The sequence below is a fragment of the Fukomys damarensis genome, unplaced genomic scaffold (genome assembly GCF_012274545.1).
Source record: "Fukomys damarensis isolate Sample0158 unplaced genomic scaffold, DMR_v1.0_HiC HiC_scaffold_24, whole genome shotgun sequence".
Classification (NCBI taxonomy): domain Eukaryota; kingdom Metazoa; phylum Chordata; class Mammalia; order Rodentia; family Bathyergidae; genus Fukomys; species Fukomys damarensis.
The window spans coordinates 69,804,423-69,826,220 of record NW_022900936.1 but is presented as its reverse complement, the minus strand read 5'-3'; the positions used below and the strand labels follow the sequence as shown (position 1 = coordinate 69,826,220).

The 21,798-nt window shown below is 40.5% G+C and overlaps 1 protein-coding gene across 5 annotated transcripts in view; it reads left to right on the top strand.

The window, feature by feature from the left end:
• The window catches only part of Exog (exo/endonuclease G), a 44,739-nt gene that overhangs the window by 12,126 nt on the left and 10,815 nt on the right, over positions 1-21,798 (top strand). For 3 of the 5 annotated variants that reach the window (XR_779138.2, XM_033768148.1, XM_010618593.2), the window contains exons 5-6: positions 421-535; positions 17,330-17,832. Coding sequence is in view for 4 of the 5 variants with exons in the window: in XM_033768148.1 (XP_033624039.1) it covers positions 421-535; positions 17,330-17,791 (577 nt within the window). In the remaining variant the exon portion in view is untranslated. The other 2 variants (XM_010618583.2, XM_033768147.1) reach the window with 2 other exon arrangements.

The window sequence follows — 21,798 nt, the reverse complement described above, 5'->3', positions numbered from 1 at the left end:
GCAATGAATGTTGGCATGATATGTAATTCTTGAAAAATATTTATTCAAAAACTATGGAATAGACTGTGGCAGGAGGTATTCTGGGATCAAACTCAGGGCCTTGTGCATGCAGGTTGGCTGCTCTTCCACTGAGCCAGGCCTCCAGTACTGAAAAATGCTGTAACAATTTCAGCTCTAAAATGTATAGTAAGTGTACACAAAGAAAAATGTAGATATGTTGTTTGTGTGATTTAAAAATTTTTTAGTAAAACTTTGGGAAAATTATTGTATCTATGTTTATGTTTTGTGTGATGTTTTTATTTAAATTAATTTCACAAATTTAGTATTCTTGATATCTTTCCTAGGGACTGTGATAGCTTGCCTCTTTTCTTTTCATGTCTGTCTTTGAAAATATTACACACTTTTGGATTTGTTTTCCAGAATAGAAATGTACTGTCGTGAACTGACAGAGAGGTTTGAAGATGTTTGGATAGTTTCGGGACCTTTGACCTTACCTCAGTCTAAAAGTGATGGAAAGAAGACAGTTACTTATCAGGTAGGGACTTGTAACAGTCAGGCTTATGTCATTTGTATGAAATTATAATACCATTCTATGTTCTACTTTTTTCCCCCAGTACCAGTGATTGTTCAACTTTTTAATATCATTTATTCAGCAGTATTTATTGAACTTCTGTTGGTGTTATAAGCACAGAGAATACAGTGATGGGTAAAAAGCAACCATTGACTTCTTTGGAGTTCACAATTCAAAAGGAGGGCCAGGCACATTAACAATAAACTACATGGAAGTATAATACTCTTTAGTTGAGATTAATGTATAGATGAAAAGGACTGAAAAACTACTTATGTGAATTGGAAGGCTTAACAGAGGAGGAAATATTTGAGCTGAATCTTTATAGATAAGTAAAAAGTAAACTGAGTCAGGAGGGGAACATGGCAGTTTCAGAAGATGGAATAGTATGGCCAGGATGTTTGTGGTGAGCAGCTTGGTTGCAGGATTTATGTGTCATTCAGAGAGTCCAGAGCTCATGGTACAAGAGAGGAAGGCTGGCAAGGGAAGAAGGATCTCTGCAGCAGGCAGGACAGGGCCAGCTAATACATAGATGACTTTGTATTCTAGGATGAAGGCACTGTGGAGCCATAGGTTTGTTTTAAGCATGATTTGTTTTGGCTTTTACAAAGTATTCTGGTGGCAGTGTGCAGAAAGGTAGATGAGAAAAGGAGCATCCATGAAGAGATTAGAGATAGGAAAATGAGTGAGGACATCACTGTAGTAGGAGTAGGACAGATAACGGGCTGAACTCAGACATTTGGCACAAGGAAGAGTAAGAGAGCGCAGGAGAGACTAACCATGGATAAATGTTTTGAGTGAGGAAGGAGGAAAACAGCCAAACAGCAGTGAGTTGAATAAATGAGAGGAAAAGCTTTTCCTTGGGAAACTTGGATTATTTATTTATTTATTTATTTAGGTACCAGGAATCAAACTCAGGACCTTGTGCTTGCCAGACAGGTGCGGCACCAGTGAGCTACATCCCTGGAAAAACTTGGATTTTAAATGATGAAGTTTCTTTTTACACGCCAGATGGCTTGAGCAACTTTATAGACTGAAGGAAAGAGAGACTAAAGATATAAAAGAGCATAATTAGCAGTGCAAAAGCTTCCGCTTGTTGCTGGAGAATTCTTAGGCAACTTACAGAGGAGTATACCTGACGGGCAGGTGTTACCAGAGAAGTGGAACGCTGGCTGTCATTGTGGAGAGACAGCCTGAGCATTCGGCCAAGGTGGTTGAGATGACACACTGTCCTGTCTACCAGTGATGACTAATCTGTGCCACAGTGGGCAGTTTGTTATCGCTGAGAGCTCTGAGAGGTTCGCCACCACTGCCCTAATACCATCAGGTCTACATAGGGTAGAGGACAAGGTGGATTGAAGAAGAGGCACCAGAGTAAGTCAAGGAGGGATTGAAGGGCTTGGGGGGAAGTCAGGGAGGAGATGTATTTGGAGCGAAGAAGTAGGCAATAAATACAGGCTAGGTTAAAGGCTTGCCTGAGAAAGTCTGTGATATAATTCTATAACCTGAAGAACAGATTTAGGAAGACACAGCCTTTGGCTTGTACTGTCCTACTTGATTTACTCAGCTTCTCTGGGCCAATGGGATGCAATGGGTACTTAACTCATACATGTGCATAGGTTCAGATGAATATCCCACTTTTTTCTCACATGAAATTATCAATCCAAATACCTCCCTTTGTTGGGGGGAAGTGATAGAAAAGTTCTTTTTAAGGACTGTCATGCTCTCAGGGAGTTCCAGGAATTTCTTGGGTGTGAAGGAGGCACAGCGATTAGAATTTTTAAAGTAATCCACTTTAGTTCTCTCCTCTCATTAATTTCTCTCTGATCATCTTGCTAATTTAATTTTAGCATTTTTTATAATCTTAGAAGAAAAAAAACGGCTCTCTGTATTCTCTTATGTTTCAAATGTTAATTATTCTGGGGCTTTGTTAAATCCTCTACTCTAGTCATTGGAAAAAGAGTTTCTTTGACTTGTAAATGTGAAACAAAAAATTATAGATTTATATGTGCTTTGTTTTCATAAAATTGAAAGATTGAGTTGATTAATTTACTGTGTAGAAGGAAATTATGCTCAAAACTTAGGCAAAATTATGCAATAGTTCAGAACATTTCACTAGTTTTTTTTGTGTGGATGTTAACTGTGCTGTTAAATGATGTAGTAGAAAATGTTTTGTTTCTCTCATATTGGTTAGAATTTTTAAAAATACAGTTTACAAAAATATATCTCCAAGGATGTGGAAGTAGTGACATTCTATTAGCAATGAGTATACCTTAGACCATATTCTGGTTTCGGAAAAACTACTTCCTGCTGGATGTGGTGGTACATGCCTATAATCCTAGCTACTTGGGAAACTGAGCCAGAAGGACCACAAGGTCAAGGCCAGCATGGCCAGTTTATCAAGATCCTGTCTCAAAAATAAAATTTAATGCCAGCATTCAGGAGGCTGAAGCAGGAGGATTGCTGAGAGTTTGAGACCAGCATGGGCTACATAGTGAGTTCAAGCTAGCCTGAACTACATAGCAAAACCCTGTCTCAGTAAACCAAAAGTAAAATAAAATACAATTTAAAAGGGCTGGCTGAGGGGTAGAGCACTTGACGAGCATGTATTAGACCCTGGATTTGATTGTCAGCACTCCCCAGTAATCTCTTAATTCTTGCTGAAAGGACTCAGCACTTCAGAGAAATGGCTGATTCTAGGGCTGGCACAGGGAAGGCACAAAATGGAGGATCTTGTGGCAGAAAGTGAGGAAGTATTGCAGACCCATTAGAGGGGCATTGAAAGGAGCTTGAAGGAGCTTGCATTTGTCACATCTGGACCATTTGAATCACAGAATAAAGTAGGTTATAAATCTATAGAATCAAGAATCTATGTTCTAAGTAAGTATATACATGGGATGTAAGAAGAAATTCTGCTTAATTGTAGATGTCAAATAGTAAATTTGCAAGAGTGAAGGAGTTATGTAAATCGCCTTGCAGCTATAATAATAACAAATGATTCAGGCAGAAATCAGTGGATGCCAGGACTAGTGACTGGAAGTTTTATGAGGAACAGGTCATTTACTTAGTCTTAAGTTGTCTTCCTGTAAATTATTTGTTAATCACAAAGTGAGGACTGATCAGTTGGTAGTGAAGAAACACTTTAACTATGTTACCAGAGTTAATATTGGCAATAATGTCATTTACTGATATGTCATATTTCTTGGTGTAATGTACTCGGATAAAATGTCAGGCAAACCCTAATTGAGGGACATTCTATAAAATTGTACTTTATAAAAGGGACAGTGTCATAGAAAGAAAGGCTGAGAAACCAACTCTTCCTGAATAATGGAGACTAAATAGTCATGAAAATATGTGTAGTGTGATCTTGGACTGGACACACACAAGTTGCCAAAAAAAGGTTGTCATTGGGAAAGTTGGCTACATTCTCTGATTCTGTGTCTGACTTAAAAAGTTTAGGGAAAGTAGAGACAAAATATGGACGGGTGTTGGAAGGGAAAGGAAGGAGATGTGGGAAGGGGTAAAGCAAACCAAGAAACATGGTAACAGTAGGTAACTGGGTGAAGAAAGTGTTCTTTGTACTGTTCTTGAAAATTTTGTTATTCAGAATTTTAAAAAATATAAAGACATATCCTTTCTGTATCAGAATTCTTATTACCTTGGAATATCTAAAACTATTAAATAGAATTAGCTTGGTTCTCTCTGTTGTGAATGGCATTCGAGCATGTTCAAGTAGCCTTGAAGAGATGTAAGAGAACTGCCCACTGTCCACTGTGTTTAGTGTCATAATAATCAGCATCAAAGGTCAGTCAAGATTGGCTTCCTGAAGAGTGTACTTTCAATAATAGTCTTGCTTTTTGTGTTTACTACAAAGCATTACTGGTGATCTTAGGTCTTTCTTTTCTTTCAGATTCTGGCCTCTAAGCCCCTATCATTAGTTTTCCTTGTGTCTTTTAAATAATAGGACCTCTCTATGCTCACACAGGGAAATCTTTACTTCAGCAAATCGTCAAGTACCTGTCATGTGGTAGGAAGATATGCAGAATGGTGGCATGTCCCAGTCTATAGTCTTGGTTACTTTTTCCTTTCTTTCCTGTTTTTTCAACCTGGCAGCCTTCTCTCATTCCTAATTTCTTTGTGTAAAAAAAATGTTACTATTTCTCTTTTGATAATTTTGAGGTTCTCTGCTTCCAGTTCTCTTTATAACCAGTCTATCTGAAGTTAAGAAATAACAAGTAAACATTTTTACTGTTTATATTCTCAGGACCGTCAAAGTGAAAGAACAGAAAAGGAACCTTCATTTATACTGAAATCAGGGACTGTCCACAGTCTTGTATCAAAGAATTTAAAATACTATCTATGAGATAAACTACAACTTGGACCAGATTATAAAAGAATATTAATTTGACACGTTGTCTCTTAACAAAGCCTGGAGCAGGGTACTGGAATTAGTAAGGAAGCCCTAAAAAGGGCTCCACCAGTAGCAGGTCACCAGAGAAACTTCCAGTCCCTTACTTGGTATTTATCCCCTTACTTTGGGATAGTAGGAATGGTGGGGTGGTGGTGGTTGTTGAAAGCTTATAATTCAGCTTTGTGAGGTGGCACAGGCTGTAATCCCAGCACTCTGGTAGGCTGAAGCAGAAGGGTCACAAATTTAAGTCCAGCCTGGGCTGCTTAGGTGATTGAGCAAGATCCTGTCTCAAATAAAAAAATAAAAAAGGGGCTGGGTTGTAGCCTAATACCAAGGCCCGGGGTTCAATCCGCAGTACATCCCCCACCACATAAGCATGCAGGCTAGCCTACCTGCACACAGTTCCTGTCAGATTTAAAACCTTGTAGCTTTACTTTGATACTTACTGGCGGCATATGGTCCTGGGAAAATAACCCTTGGACTTCAGTTCAGTTTTGTCTGTTTTCTTAGTTACTCTTCTCTTCTTGCTGAGACAGAATACCCGTAACAGCCAAAATTAGAGGAGGAAAGGTTTGTTTAGCTCACAGTTTGTAGAGACTTCAAGTCCATAATCGGGCTGGCTCCAAGGCAGAGTGGCATGGCAGACAGGCAAAGCAACAAGGGACTTTAAAAGTGTCTTTCTGCCCCTTTTATCTTACCCCCGACTACTTAGATGGGTAGCACTCACACCCCTTAATCCTAGGGCCCTTGAGCTGAATCAATTCCAGCTCTCACACTCTAGATAGATTCAGCTACCTATGACCGCATGAAGCTTTGGGGAAACATCTAAACACACGCCATAACATCTGTAAAATATGGATGATAGTATTTACCTCATTGGGTTGTTAGGGTCATTGTTTCCTTGATAGCTAGTACATAGAAAATAGTCAATCAATATTAGCTATTATCATTCCTTTAAAGACTGACTGAAGAATGAAGATCAGGGTGTTTTGTGTGTTCTTTGGTGCCTGTGCCCATAAACCTGTGATTCCTGAGGTTCTTTGTTTTGTTTTTGTACAGAACCTTAGAGATAAGATGCCTTTCTATTAAATTTAAAGGACAGTTGCCAGGTGTGGTGGTGCACGCCTGTAATCCCAGCACTCGAGAGGCTGAGGCAGGAGGATTGCTGTGAGTTTGAGACCATCCTGGGCTCCATAGTAAGTTCCAGGTCAGTCTCAAGTACATAGTGAGACCCCATCTCAAAAAAATGAAAAAAAAAAAACTTAAAGGACAATTTTTGTAGTCTTCTAAACAGAGATAATATATTTGAAACTGACATAATGGGGTTGAAAAAAGGTATGATGAAAAGGTATTGCCTCCTATTTGTGGTTCCAGTCCCACTGTCCAGCTTCCTAGTTCTTCTAGTGGTTAATGCGAATAATGAGGGCTAAACTGTATTCTTAAGTTTTGATTTTTCAGTAATTAACAGTTGATTTATTACTATGAAATATGTGAAATTTATTTTACTTATTGCACTGCTCCAATTTCTGTCAGGTACATATTTAATTTTATATTTTCTTTTTCTCTTTTTTTTTTGGTACCGGGGATCAAACTCAGGTCCTTGTGCTTGCAAGACAGACAGCAGAACCACTGAGCTAAATCCCCGGCCCCAGTTTTATATTTTCTTATGGCAGACTTTACACTACTTACCTTATGTAATATATTTAAGTATTTACTTCTTTTTTGGGGGGGCCAGGGTACCGGGAGTCGAACTCTGGTCCTTGTACTTGGGAGGCAAGCGCTGAAACCACTGAACTAAATCCCCGGCCCTTAGTATTCTTAATCTGTCATTTATACAACATCAAGATTTACGTATTTAGATTTATGTTTGCCAACTGTAGTTTATTTTGAATTTTGCTTGTAGCAGTTTGTAAACTGAGGCCGCTCATGCAGTGTCTGGCCCATTGGGTATTATTTCATTTGACTTGCACAGCATGTTATTTTTGAACTGGCTGGTAATGTTTAATAATTGGGAGATTGCTTTCACATGAATCTAGGTTTTATATTCTCTTTAAAAAATCAGATAGAGGAGTGCAAGGACCCGAGTTTGATTCCCAGACCCACCCAAAAAAAAAATCAGATAGAGGGTGTGGGGGGGTTAGGTCAGTGGCACAGTGCCTGCTGGAAGGTGAGAGAATTCCTGAGTTCGATCCCTGGGGCCAAAAAAAAAAAAAAAAAAAATCAGATAGATTGATCACACTTTGCATATGTTCCCATAAGCATCAGTTTGTTAGATGAGAGAATAAGTGTTTTTTGTTTTTTTTTTGTTTTTTTTTTTGAGACAGTCTTGCTGTGTAATTCAGACTGACTTTGAGGTCACTATGTAGTCCAGGCTGTGATCCTCCTGCCTCTGCCTCCTGAGTGCTGAGTGATTACAGGTGGGTGCCCCCCATGCCCAGCAGTATTAACCTTCTTAGATTGAGTACACAATCTTCAATTCAGCTTAGTGCTGGCCCAGCCTGTTCATACATTTATATTTACTCTAGCTCTAGCTCTTGTTGGTTCTTAACTTTGTAATCCTGGCTGTATTGAAATTACAAAACCAACATTTGTGGCATTGTGAGTGTGTAAGTAGTGTTTTGGACTTGCAAAGAAGTAGATATAATTCTCTGTCGTTAAGTCTGTGCCAGTGAAAAGATCACTATTACAATAAACATGGGAAAAAACTGAGATGTGGAAGGTAAAGGTATAATTATTATATTTTAAAATGTAATAATATGCTTTTACTTTCTAATTCAGATTATTTAACCTCATTATCATACTCCTTCATAAAGGTAAATCACTTGTTTTTTTTAAGACATTAACATATGAAGTCCTCTGACTTTTTGTTCTGCTCTTCTCTCTTATCTCTTTTCCCCCCTCTCTTCTCCCTCTTCTCTCTTTTTATTCAACAGTTTTTTTGATGTGGGTTTTGCTCTGTGGCCCAGGCTGATCTTGATCTTGTAGGTCAGGTGATCTTCCTGCCTCAGCCTCCCTAGCAGCTGGGACCACACCACCATAGTAGTGCACACCACCACAGCCATTCATTTAACACATTTTTATTAAATTTTGCTATGTATTTGGTGCTGTTCTGGTGGGGTTTTTTGGGGGGTATCAGGATCAAACTCGGGTCCTTGTGCTTCTGAGGCAGGTAGCGGGACCACTGAGCTAAATCCCTGGCTCTGGTGGTTTTTGATACAGTAAAAACAAGGCAGGCAAAGCATGCACTCACAGAACTTATGTCTTTTTGGAGAAGCCACACATAAAAAGATGCCTTGTAGAAAAAAAAATGGTAAAGGATTGTCATGGGGGTGAGAAAGACAGGATAGCCATGTAGGAGATAAGACTGAGCAGAGCCTAAGTGAGGTGAGAGCCAGCTGGGAGAAAGGTTTCCCAGCCGGGGGACCGAGCATGTCCAAAGACCAGGGTGAGACTGAAGAGTTTTTGTTGTCGTTGGGGACGCGAAGGACAGCCAGACAGTAGGAATGTAGTTTTGCCGAGGAGTAGAGGGCTAAAACTCTCACAGGCAAACAGCAGCCAACTCTTTCCAACCTTGGTTTTTATTAGATACATGCACTATACTTCCATGAGAATAACAAATTATCTTTAGCAGAGCATTAGAAAATATTTTTTATGAACACCTGGTTCTAGCTATTCATATACTTTCTCAAAACAGACTGTTCCCAGAATGTTATCGGATGGTTCTCAAGACTGTTTGCAGCCTTGAACTTGTGAGTTGTGGCTCCGTGTGTGGAACCACGACTGCAGATTCTATTCCAATCCATGTCCCCATGTAACCTTCTCCTCTACAAGTTTTGCTCATGTGCACCCCAGAGGAAGGCTGTAGGAAGAAGTTGGAGTGTATTGAGCTGGGACGCTCTTGCAGGGTTCTGATCAGCATAGTGAGTGGTGAATCTAGGTTATAATTTTAAAGACCACTCTGGGTGTTTGTTAGGAATAGAATTAGAACCAAAGGGACCAGTATGAGGTCGGTAGAATTCTCTAAATGAAAACAGTACTTGGATGGGTGGTGGTGGTAGAAATGGTGAGGTGTGGCCTGATTTAAGAAGTGCTTTGAAGGTGGAACTGAAGGGACCTCCTGTTGCTGGACTGTGGGGTGGGAGGAGAAGAGTTGAGGATAGTGCTTACATTTTTAATCTGAGATGATGAAGGCAGAGGGGAGTGGGATTAGAAGCTGGAGATTGTGGGTTCTATTTTGGATGTGAAGTTTTTTGATGTCCAAATTTGACATTATTTGATGTACAAATGGAGATGTTGACTAGGCAGGATATGAGGTTGGGTCTCAGAGGAGAGGGAGTAGAGATTGTCTTCAAAGTGGTGAGCACACAAGGGTGTGTAAAGCTAGAGTGAGATCCTACGTAAGAATAGACAAGAGCACTGCACCCCGGAGTGCTTGGACATTTGAAGTCAAAAGGAGGGCGATCAATGAAAGAGTCAGAGCCTTTAAAGTGGGAGTGCAACCACGGGAGCGTGATGTCCAGGATGGAGTTTCAAGACGGAAGATTGGGTCAAGAGCTGACCATTGGCGAACTCAGCCTTTGCTTTAAGTCAACAGTATGGCTGGCATTTTGTGTGTTTGCATTATATTCCTAGCTTAGGTACACTTTATCTTAAATTCCTCTTCTCCATTTTTCTTTTCTTGTGGTGAAGTACATCCTCAGAAATATTTTTTGAGAGTCAGTAGATGATAAACTCCCTGAGTCCTTGCTTGTCTGAAAGGGCCCTAAAACTTGGTGATAGGTCTCCAAAGTTTACTTGTATGATGTGCTCTTAGGGGGCAGTTTGTGTATGCCATCAGGTTTGAGAGCCATTCCTTTAGAGATTGTCTTCCTGGCCTTGTCCTGAGGGCAGAACAAAGGCTGCCAGGAATTCTACAGATTATTGAAGAACAGTAATTCTACAGGTGGGTTTCTTAGTCACAACCCTTGATTTTTGACACCCTTTACTCATTCATGGACATTGCTTCAGGAATGGAAAGAATCTGAGCTTTGGCTCCTTTCTTTTTCTTTTTTTTTTTTTAATTGAATATTAACAGTGTCATCACATTCATCTTTCGTGTTCCAGAAACACATGGCAATTCCTAGTCTACTAATGCACTCTTCTGTCATCCTCAGCACTTTCATGTATGTGTTCGGCCCTGTTCCTCATTAATGCCATTTCGTTTGCAAAACCCTGTGCTCTGGTAACTTTCCTGAGCTGGAAACCCACTTTAATCTTTATTCATTAGTTATTTTGCAAAGCAAGTTAAAATCTTCTAACATGTTATTTGGAAATAATTTCATATTTATGGAAATGTTATAAGAACAAAATAAAGACCCCCATTTCTTTCACCCGTTTCAGTAATTGTAGACATTTGCCACACGTGTTCTCCCCTCCCCCATATAGATACCTATTTTTTAATTATTTTCTGAACCATTTGAGAGTTGATTGCAGTTGCATGTCCTGTTCCTCCTAATTATTCATTCTTTCACATAAAGAATAATTATCAGTTTCATGAAATCCAACATATAATAATAATACCTAGTAAAAATCCATATTTGAATTTTACCAGCTGCCCACAGAATGTCTTTTTTGAAGACTTTTTCACCTGGTATCCAGTTCAGGATTGTTCATTGACTCCCTTGTCACATCTCTTTCTCCGTCAGTAGGAACATTTTTATTGAGTGTGGGTGAGCTGTTCCATAGTATGTCCTACAGGTTGGATTATTAGTTGTTTTCTCCTGATGGATGATGTTTTCCGCAGAACATCATGGAAGTGGTTTTGTGTCTCACATGAGGAGGAGGTGTGTGTGCCAGTTTGTCCTGTTATTGAAGGTACATTTCTTCACCATTTTTCTTCTTGAGATCAGTAAGTAATGTGTGAAATACTTTGAGATCATGCTCAACTCTCACTCAGTAGTTTGAGGTTCCATTGATGATTCTTGTCTGAATTAGTTGTTGCTCCCATTCTTGACAAAGGGTGATTTTCTAATTCTTATTTCTCCTACCACTCTTAGATATTCTTCTTCCAATTTGTTATCAATGTACATGCCAGGATTCTTGATTTTATTCAGTGAGTATTAATCAGTTTGTTGTGATTATTCACCTTGATGCTCAAATTGCCCAGATTTGGTCACCGGGATCCCTTTCAAGTTGTCTTCTGTGTTCTTTTGCCTCATCAGCTTTTTAAAATTTTTAGTATTTCCTACTTTCTGGCATGAGACTTCGTTTTAGGCTCATCTTGGCCGAACCATGGGTTCTTCTTAGTGTCGATTGATATTTGGAAACCAAGATCTAGACAGCAAGTTGACTTGGGAGTGCTTTTTCTGCTGCCTGGCTTATCATGTGTGTTTACCACATTTATTTTTAACTTTTCAAGAGAGAGAGAAGAGAGAGAGAGGCAGGAGGAGAGGAGAGAGAACCCCAAAGAGCATACATAATATACATGCATTCTGTTGTCTTTAGTGGTCCCTATCAGGAACGTCTTTCCTCCCTGTCTTCTGTGTTCCTATATTTTGTTTTGTTTTTGTTTTTTTCTGGTACTGGGGATCAAACTCAGGACCTCAAGCTTGTGAGGCAGGCATGGCGCCACTGACCTAAATCCCTGGCCCTCCTATGTTGTTTTGAGAAGGGTGAGGATGTACAGACCCTGGTCGTGAAGAAGGCAGAGAGTTCTGTTGTATGTTATGTGTGTGTATATAAAGTTTAATGTTAACAATAATCTATATCCCTGGAGAGTCATAGCGTTTTTCATCTTTCTCAGAAGCATATCAAAATGACCTTTTTCACTAACAAGTTTTTTTTATAATACTATAGCTTTTGTTAGATTTGTCATTTTTTTGTTTTGTTTTTAGGTCAAACTTGAAGTAAATTTTAAATTTGAAAATCTTTAGTGTGTTTATTACCAGCAAAGCAAAATATGGTCTCTTAGTACTTAAATTGGCAAAATTGTCTTTAAATTCTTGTCATTTAAAAATTTTTTTTGAACCAGGGATCAAAACCATTTAAAAATTTTTAATGGGCCTCCAATTTTATATGTATGAGCACTCACATATAAAACTCAAAAGTCGGTGGCCTGCCTTGCAAGCGCAAGGACCCGAGTTCAATCCCCGGTACCAGAAACAAAACAAAACAAAAAACTCAAAAGTCTAAAGTAAAGGGATTGCTGTGCTCTTCATATATAGTACACAATTTATAAACTTTTGCTGGGCCGGGGATTTAGCTCAGTGGCGCTGCTGTCTGCCTTTGCAAGTGCAAGGTCCTGAGTTCGATCCCCAGTACCAAAAAAAAACAACAAAAAACAAACAAACAAACAAATCTTTTGCTAAGGAAAAGGGAAACCTACACAAGGGGAAGAGATAAGAAAAGGTAGTACATATGCTGAAAAACAGTGAATTAGAGCATTCACATAGGGAGGAGATAAAAACAGAAGGCAAGATCTGTGCCTGGTGACAGAAACCTTGAGTGCCCAGCTAAAATATTCAGGCTATTCTCTAGCAAGAAGGGCTTAAAAGTAGGCAGTTCATAATGAAACATGCAGATAAAATTATGTCCTTTTCTAATGCTGAGAACAGTAACAGCATTGCACAGCCCTAGAGATCAGTTTGTTCCTCTCAAGAACAAATAATTTGAACTCTGAATTCCTGTCTCCAAGGGAATGCCTTGCGATTATGCTTGGAAAGGGTTTTGTTTTCTTGTTTAGCCATTTTCTGTTTACTGCTTGTTTACAGCTATAGCCTAAACCTTACTTTAGGAGAATATACCCAGTGAAAATGAGTACTTCATTTTTATCCAGGCAGTGAGTGAATTGTATATGTGTTTATATGTCCGATAACATGAAGTAAATGAACTCACACTGAGTAAAGGCGTGTATACCAGGCAGAATATAAGTAGCTCTATATATGCTGTCTCACTCAGGCCTTTGTAACCCTTTCATGGACAAGGAAACAGGCTTGGAGGGATGAAGTCCGAGTAAAATAGCTAGCAGTCATCGAGGGGGAGATCCAAACATGGGCCTCGCCACCTTTTACAACAGTCGCCAGTCATTCAGAACGTTGTTCTGTGAGGCTTTCAAAAATCTACAATAAAAGGACTCCTTTGGTTTTGATGTACAAAAGCTCCAGGCCAGCAGGTAATAAAACATAGTGTGGATGCAGAGCAGTTACAGGTAATATTTGCTGGCATGCAGAAATAGCAGAAAATGGGCCATGAGGAAGAGTCCTTAGAGCCAGAAATGTCTGTTAGAATATGTAGTAGAGGATCATAGCATTGTAGGACTGGAGTGAATGGGAGCCTAAGGGAAGAGGAGTAGCAGTGACTTTATCAGATGTGAGTCATCTGACAGCTCTAATCAGACTCACCCCTTTATTATAGCTGAGGTCATCCATGTGCTTTCTCTGAAGTTCCCATTTCGAGAAGAGATTGATTCCAGACAAGTGAAACATACCTGAAGATTTTGGTGTGGACATTAGAAATAACCTGACAAGAAAACGAGCCACAGATTTTATAGCACAGTGGCTGTTGTAATGTGAGAAGTATTTGACAGTCTGTATCCTTCATCGTGAGCCAACACTGCTCATATGTCCACCAATACTTTTGGAGGGGGAGGAAATTGAAAACTTGCCCCAGGAATCTTCACACATAATGTGATGGATATAAAGAAGTACTTTTTTTTTTTAATGTCTCATGTTTTATATTTAGGAAAAACTTGTTTATTTGTATGTCTGCCTTAGTTGCAAAACTTAAGACTTGATCTACTTACCCCCACCCTATCTTCCAGGATAGCCAACAGTCTGGGAAGAGGGTGCTTGTTTGGCTTCCAGGGTTTGAGTTGCCTCACTAGCACCTGCTGAGGCTGCAGATAACACAAGGATGACCATATTCTTGGTGACTTTTCTCTGCCTGCTGGCACCCTCTTGCTTCCTTCTGCCTTCTCAAATACGGAGTCCCAATTTCCCAAACTCACATAGTTTCTTTCACTCGATTGGCATGATTTTGAAATGGCTTGGTCTCTTGATGTGTCCCAGCATTTTTATTTTTTGTAATTTCCTTTTTTGTCTTACTAGGGGAATGTCACCAAATATGTCTGTCTGACTAGCAGGAACTTATTTTTTTCTCAAGATGCTGCTTGATATTTTGTTAAAGGCGTAGTAACCATACATGTAATATTAATAATGGTGTGCTTAGCCTAGATATTGCTTCTTGCCATCCTCTTCTGGGGGTAGAGGTGGATGTAAATTATTATTTCTGCTTCTTGGATGTAAGAAAACAAGCTCAGTCCAGCATGTGAGAGAGCTGACTTCAGGTCACAAATGAGCATGGGCTTAGAGCTGTTACGTAGATTGTATTTTCTCGTCATCCCAGGGGATTTCCCATTTTGGTTGCAGTCTTGAGAAGAGTTTGGTACTTTTGGGTAATCTAACAGCAGCAAAGGTTTCCTCTGTAAAATATTTTTATTCCTAAATCTCATGTGAAAGGGTTGTTGCTGATCTGTTGATACTAAAGATTTATTTAGGTTAAGCCCAAGAAGGCCTTTGTTTGGGCATTATTTGTACCTAATTTGATTTCTTGCCCATGAAACTCATTTTGACTTCTCACTCTCGTAATCTTCCTTGATGCCATGTTTTACCATTGTCCCACCTAAAAACCTTTTTTTTTTTTTTTTTTTTTTTCAGTTGGTGTCCTGTCATTTGAATGACATCTACCACAGAAAATACCTTTTTACTTAGGTCTTGCAGATTTTGAAATCTTCTTTTTTTTTTTTAAGCTGGCCTATCATTGTGTCCTCCTGTCAATCTGTCCAATAGGCAGCATCAAGATTGCTGTCTTCTATGTTGTAAATAAAGAAACAAGACACAGGCACCCCTGACCAGCTTAATGGCAAAGCCAGGTCGAGGAACATTTTCTGGAAGTCTTCTAATTTTCTCAAAACTGGAAAAAATGTATTATGTAGATTGAGTTTTCTACAAAGACGATAGCCCTAAAATATTTTAAGGTTAAATTTTGTTTTAAATCTTAAATTGAAGAAAGAAACAGTAGGTTTGCTGGATTTCTAAATAGGACTGGATTCCTGTTTTAGACACGTTAAAGGTGCTTGTTTCCTGAGAACAAAGCTAACTGAATTGCACAAGAGATAGTGAGTAGCTAGGTTTTTTTTTTGTTTTGTTTATTTGTTTGGTTTTTTGGGTACCGGGGATCGAATTTAGGCCCTTGCTCTTGTGAGGCAGGCGGCAGAACCACTGAGCTAAATCCCTGGCCCTAGCTAGTTTTTGTTTAATTATTTTTGGTGATAGTATTTTATTCTTCTTTGAAATATCCTAAGAAGGTCATGTCTGAAAAGATTATACCTTGTGGTTCCTAGTAGGAATTCAGTGTCATTGAAGTCATGGGCTGGGAGTAAAGCTCAGTAATACAGCATATGTTTAGTGTGACCATGGACCTGGGTTCAATCCCTACCACCACCAGACAGACAGACAAACTTAAAATAGCACATTTCAGTGCAGTAAGCTATGGAACTTAAAATGTCAAACTTCTTTATTTTTGGCTGGAATTTAATTAACTTCATTAAGAGCTCTTGTTAGTAGCACATGGGCATGACCAGTTAATTATTCCTGAAAATTGCAGTTCAAGGAGTCCAAGAGGAGAGAAATTACTCAAGTGAATGAATGGTGTGGAAGGCTTATGGTCTGAGAGTGTGCTACAGTGCTGAGAAATGCCCATAAGGTGGCGCCAAAAGTTTGCTTGACTATTGCGTCCCTAGCTGGCACCTGGAGCCCTTGAAGCACAGTTCAGCCTTGTGAACCGTGGTGCGCTTGTTGCTGTACCTTTCTTTCTGGTCCCAGTCTTTCCAGAGCCTTCTTAGTGCTGTTACCTTTTCTGCATACTGGTGTCTATCTGTGGTGTGCCTACAGGGAAGGCTGTGGGTATTGACTACTCTAGATGATAGGGTCTCAAGAGAAGGCAGATTGCACTCTTTTCTGCATTTCCATCAGTTCCAGACTCAGGGCCTCTGCATTTCATTGTTGAGTTAGCATCTGCAGATGATCTATGGGCACTTGTGCACTTCCATATGGCTCACCTTCAGTGTGTGTATGCTTAATGACTATGCGTATGTTTTTAGCTGCATGCATGACTTTTTGGAGTGAATATTTTGTGCCTGTAGTTTATATAATTTCATTATCCTCCTCCTGCACGGAACCAGTTAACTCAGAGATAGTTTCTTAGAGAAATCCTCTCTGGGGTGGGTCTTCCCTTCAGACTTGCAGTTGGGCAGGATAGTGAGAGGTCTGCATGAGAGACAGCAGATGGCAGTGGAGTTCCTAGGCTCTGTGCCACATGGGTAGGGATTTGAGAACAGTAGAAAGAATCTGCTTTGTAGTTCTCATTTCTCTGCCTCCTTTGGGTTCCCAACAGGGAACCCTGCAGCTGGCAGGGCTGTGTGACCCAAGAGGGAAACCTGTTCTTGCCTGGGAGGGGCAGAAGTGCCATGAGCATAGTTTAGTTGGATTATATCATTTTACTGGGAACCGTTAAGTAAATGGATATTCAGTTTTTCTTTTTTAGACAACCAATAAGGGCTTCAAGCCTTTCAACTCCCTACTGGAAAGAATTTGGAAAACTTTCATAATAATGTCATCTCACTAATTCAGGAAGCCCCCATAGGCAGCTAGTCATCTTCTTGGCCTTACCCTGGCTCTGGCTTCTTCACTGTGTGGATACCTTTCCAGAGTGTTTGATTTGGCAACATATTCAGAAGTTCTGTGTTTGATAGCCAAGAGTGTACGAAACTCTGAGCAAAAGCATTTGCATTTACTTAATTTAAAAAAATGAGCCACCGTCCAGGTGATACCACAGGTAGTGTTGCTCTGATGTCTGACTTCTTCTCCCACAGCTGTTTAGATCCCTCATGAGTTTGGTAAACCATGGCCATGTTTTTATTTCTGGACCTGGGAGTACCCAAGCTAACCTTTCAGTGTTTAGAACAGAGATTCTGATTATGAGATGAAAAGAAAATGACAGCTTTTCTTGCCATTAAAACCAGGACTCACTCATGGCATCACTTTGTCCTTTGCCCTACAGAGCAGAGACTGTGACTCTTGCTCTTTGTGGTGGCTTTATTTTAAAGAATGTCATCAGAACTGACCTGTTAGATACTCCTCTTCTCTATAAGTCTTTATTTTTAGTTATTACTTTTGGCTGTTGAATTTTAATTCATTGGGATGTGGTAAACTGGCTTATCAGAGAATCCTTATATATTTTGTAAATTTTTTGAGGAAAAATTTGGGAGCTGCTCACACAAATCAGCGTCACTAATATGGCTGCTTTGCTTTTAGGTGATTGGAGAGGACAATGTGGCAGTCCCCTCACATCTTTACAAGGTGATCCTGGCTCGCAGAAGCCCAGAGTCTATTGAGCCGCTGGCCCTGGGGGCCTTTGTGGTGCCCAATGAAGCCATTGGCTTCCAGCCTCTGTTGACCGAATTTCAGGTGAGCCTCCAGGACCTTGAGAAGTTGTCAGGACTGGTGTTTTTCCCTCACTTGGATAGAACTAGCAATATCAGGAATATCTGTGCAGTGGACACCTGTAAGCTCCTGGATTTCCAGGAATTCACTCTATACCTGAGCACAAGAAAGATTGCAGGAGCCCATTCCGTGCATAAGCTGGAAAAAGTCATGGAAAATTTGAAGAATGCAGGGATTGAACCAGATGATTACTTCCTGAGCCGCTATGAGAAGAAACTAGAAGAACTAAAAGCCAAGGAACAGCTGGGTACCCAGACAAGAAAACCATTCTAATTACCTCAGAAGATAAGTGCTGATCCACTATAAGGAAGCAGGTATGCCCTCTGCAGGCTCATATGTTTTAGTGGCTTTGCTTTAAAGAAATGATGGAATCCTAAATTTGAGACTAAAATTCCCTCTGAACAATGAATGATCTGTAATTATTGTGTCAGTTTTCTTTCTTTCTTTCTTTTTAGCTTGGGGACTAATTAGTAAGAAAGCAGTTACATCTGCAGATGGAGAGCCAATCTGGTGTCAAGTTTACAAAAGGACTGGGTTCCCAAGATGGCGCTACATTTATGTCCCGCTGGATAAAGAATGTGTGAAGGAAGGCACTGTTTATAAACCATGCAGTGTTTTTGATATATCTGTCTGCTGAGCTTCTTGAAGTTTGGTATTATATGGTTTTTTCCCGTAGGATCTGATTAGCTTTTAGAAATCTTCCATTGTCCTACCAAAGTACAGTACAGATTATAATTTATTTTATTTCTTCTCTCATGAACCTGTTGTTCCTCCACTTCTGTGTGTCCAGAAGCACCCAACAACTGTGTTTTCTGCTCAGTGTGTTTTACACACTAAGCTCACTGCTTTACTTGTCTGGTAGTGATCTCTCAGGAGTAAATACACTGTTTCAATTTTACCTGTGAGGAAACTGAAGCTCAGAGAGTTTCAGACCTTGCCTTTAGAGTTCTCCTTTCCAAGGAAGTCACCTGCAAAGTATGGGGCACACAGGGCTAAGAGAAGCAAGACAGCTCAAATTTTCCATCTGTGGGCCTCAGGTAAGAAGAGTCTGTTTTTTTTGTTTTGTTTTGTTTTTTACTACATGAGCTAAAGGGACTTTAATGTCTTCTGATTTGAATCTTCCTTAGCTCTTGGAAAGAAATAAAGCAAGTGTGTGAAAATTAGAGGATGATTTTTGGGATTTATGAGAGTCTCTGCATGGCTCCAGGGGAATGGTTGTTTTAGTGATTGTATGGTGCCAGTGTGCTGTATTCTGTGTTCCCTCTGTGCCTGTGGTCCACTGGGTAGCACAGAGCCAGGTGGAGCCTGGGCCTAAAGCTACAAGTGCCCTTAGCATCCATGGAGTAAAGGACAGCTGTTTTTCTGAAGCAAATCTCTAGAGTTAGGTTGACCTGGAGTCCTGCTTTGGGGTAGCATAATAGTGACAGTAAAATATCTTGGGGGTCACAGACTGATGGAAATCTGTCATATCACTACTGTCTGTCTAAGTGGTACCAAAAGAATTATTTTTTTTTGTAATGTCTTGGTGTTTGTCTCTGATAAAAGGAAGTAATGAGAAGATAATGATTTACTTTGCTGTCTTGGAGTAAAAAGGAAAAGTTGGGAGGTAGAATGTGTAGTCTTATTAATACTGTTCTGTTCTGTCATACTGTTCCCCATTAACTTGTGCTGGTGTTTTTCACGGATAGAGAGCCAAAATGTCACTGTGACCAAAAAGTCTTCTTTCTCTCCTCAGTGCAGGGTTGACGGTGGGGCCTGAGTGTTTCTCTAGGAGCATGAGGGTGCAGATCTGAGGGAAGAGCCCTAGGCACCTGCTATGCATCTCTGAGGCCAGCCCGACCTGGCCTTGCCACCGTGCTTGGCTCTGTCTGCCCCTTCGTCTGCTGCAGCCAGAGCTCTTCTCATGCCTGCCTCTCCTAGATGGCAGAGATTAGAAAGTTAAAGTGTCTTAGGATTTTATCTCTTAGGAAATATACTGCCTAGTCATTGGAAAAAGTAGAGCTTAAGAGCCTGTAATGCACAAAGGCCTTTTTTATATGCAGTATTTTGTTGGTCCATAATGGTGATAGTTGAATTATTGCCTGAACACTCATTGCGAGTCTTTCCCAAGAAAACTTTATATGTAATACTGGGTTGAGCTTGGAATTTTCCTCTGGATCAGGTCATGTCAGTGCCCACAGTGTGGCTGCCAGGTACAGCAGATCTCTGCGCCTCTCCCCAGCAATCATTTTGTCCCTCTGGTAGAAAAACATAGCCAACTGGACCTGAGCAGGTCTCCAACCCTTAGTGCAGGCTCAGTCCTGGTCTCAGCTTTGTGTGCTGTTACTCTCCTGCTGAGAGGGAGGGACTGCCAGACTAGGTGGGCTCTGCGTGGGAAGCCTCTGGGTGAGGGGTTTACTCCGTAATGTTTCTCCCCTGCAGAGATAAACTCTTTGGTCTGTAGGTTGAAGCTGTTTGGTCAAATTTGTATGTAGCAAGAGTGCATCTTAAATAGGTTGCAAAGGTTAGGTAGATGGGTATATTAGCCCTTAAATACCTGCTGACATTTCACCCTCATACCTTCAAGCATACTCCCTTAGGCCTTTCATTAGAGTCCAGGAGGACAGGCAGCCTGATCTGGAGGGAATGGCTTCCTGCAGAGCCAGGTACAGCTTGCCCTACACTTGGAATAAGCCTGAGTGTCATGTGTCCCGTGGCCTTACCTTGTGTGTCATTGACATCAACTCTGTGTTTTACGGACTTTCCATTAGCATCCTTCCCCGCCCCCCATCTCTGCCCTGGAGTCTGCTCTCTGTCCCTTCTCAGCCCTCCTATGCTATGTGCCTTGCTGCACATTTCCACCTGCTGCCCATGTCCCCCTGGTTGAGCTGGTCAGGGCTGGCCTCCTCCATCTGGCCTGCTTTCCTCAGTGTTGTCATCTGGGATTGTCTATCAGGGATCTAGTGGTCCTTTTGTTATTTTAGCCCCACCTTTGAGAACCAACCCTCAGGTTATGGGAGTAAGCCAAGCAGATTAAACTTGGGGTCTGTGTACTGTGTTAACATCCTCAGCCCTTGTTATTTTTCATTTTGAGACAGGTTCTTACTAAGTTGCCCAAGTGGAACTTGAACTTGTGATCCTCCTGCCTCAACCTCCTGAGCACTGGGACTACAGGCATGGGCCATTGTTCCTGGCTAGGCACTGCACTTTGATGTGGGCCATGTAATAAAGGGCAGTGGGATGTGATAGTGGTGAATCATCTCTTGAGGTCCTGAATGTGCCAAAGTGGTTGGGAGGCTGCTCTGCCCCAGAGTGCACAGAGTACCTCTAGGGGTCACTGTGGCCCAACGTCACACCAAGAAGATGCAGCTGTAGCTGTGGCAGTGCCTCACTGTGGAACTGGTAGCTCTTCAACCATGAAGAGCATGGGTCTTTGTCACCAGGCTGCATCCTCTAGGGCCAGATGGAGGATCATAGGTTGTTTCCATCAGTTAGCCTCGTGTTTGGCTCACACTAAAATAGTCTAATAGTAGTTTGACCCCCCATTACACATTACCCTTCCCCCCAATATGTGTCTCATTTGCTTTCTTTTTTTTTCTTGAGCCACTTAAAAGTAATTTGTTGTTAAAAAGCAATCTATTAAAATTTGCTAAGGGGTTCCAAAACACCTCTCACACATTTTTTAAAATTCAGGTTTAAGTGAAATAAATCAGACGCAAAAGCTTAAATATTATATAGTTTCTCTTTTATGAGAAACCTGAAGTATAAATAAATTAAAAGAGCAAAGTAAAAGAGAGAAGAGGAGGGAGGGAGGGGGAAGGAATAAGAGAGGAAAGGTATGAAAAAGCATTACTTTGTGTTCATTTACATACTCCCCATGATTAATGTAGTCATTGTTGCAAATGTACTAAACATTTTTAAAATTCAGGTTTTAAACAAGATTCATATTGTTATGTCCCACCTCTTAATCTAGAGCAGTCTACCTGATTGGCTTAAAAAAATACAGATTCCAACCATACACTTGAGGTTTGATTCAGTAGATGTGATCTGAGGCTAGAATCTATGTTTTTTAAACAAGAAAACTGGTGATTCCAATGCACAACCAGGATTTCAAACCAGACTTTTCCCTGCTCTGCCCCCACCCTTTCCCAAAACACAGTCCTTAGATGGGCCTTCCCTACTGGTCTTTGAACTCCTGCCTATCTCTGTGAGACAACTTATCCCATCTCTTTGGGTCCCAGGTATCCAGTTTTCTTTTTCTTTCTTTCTTTCTTTTTTTTTTTTTTTTTTTTTTTTTTTTT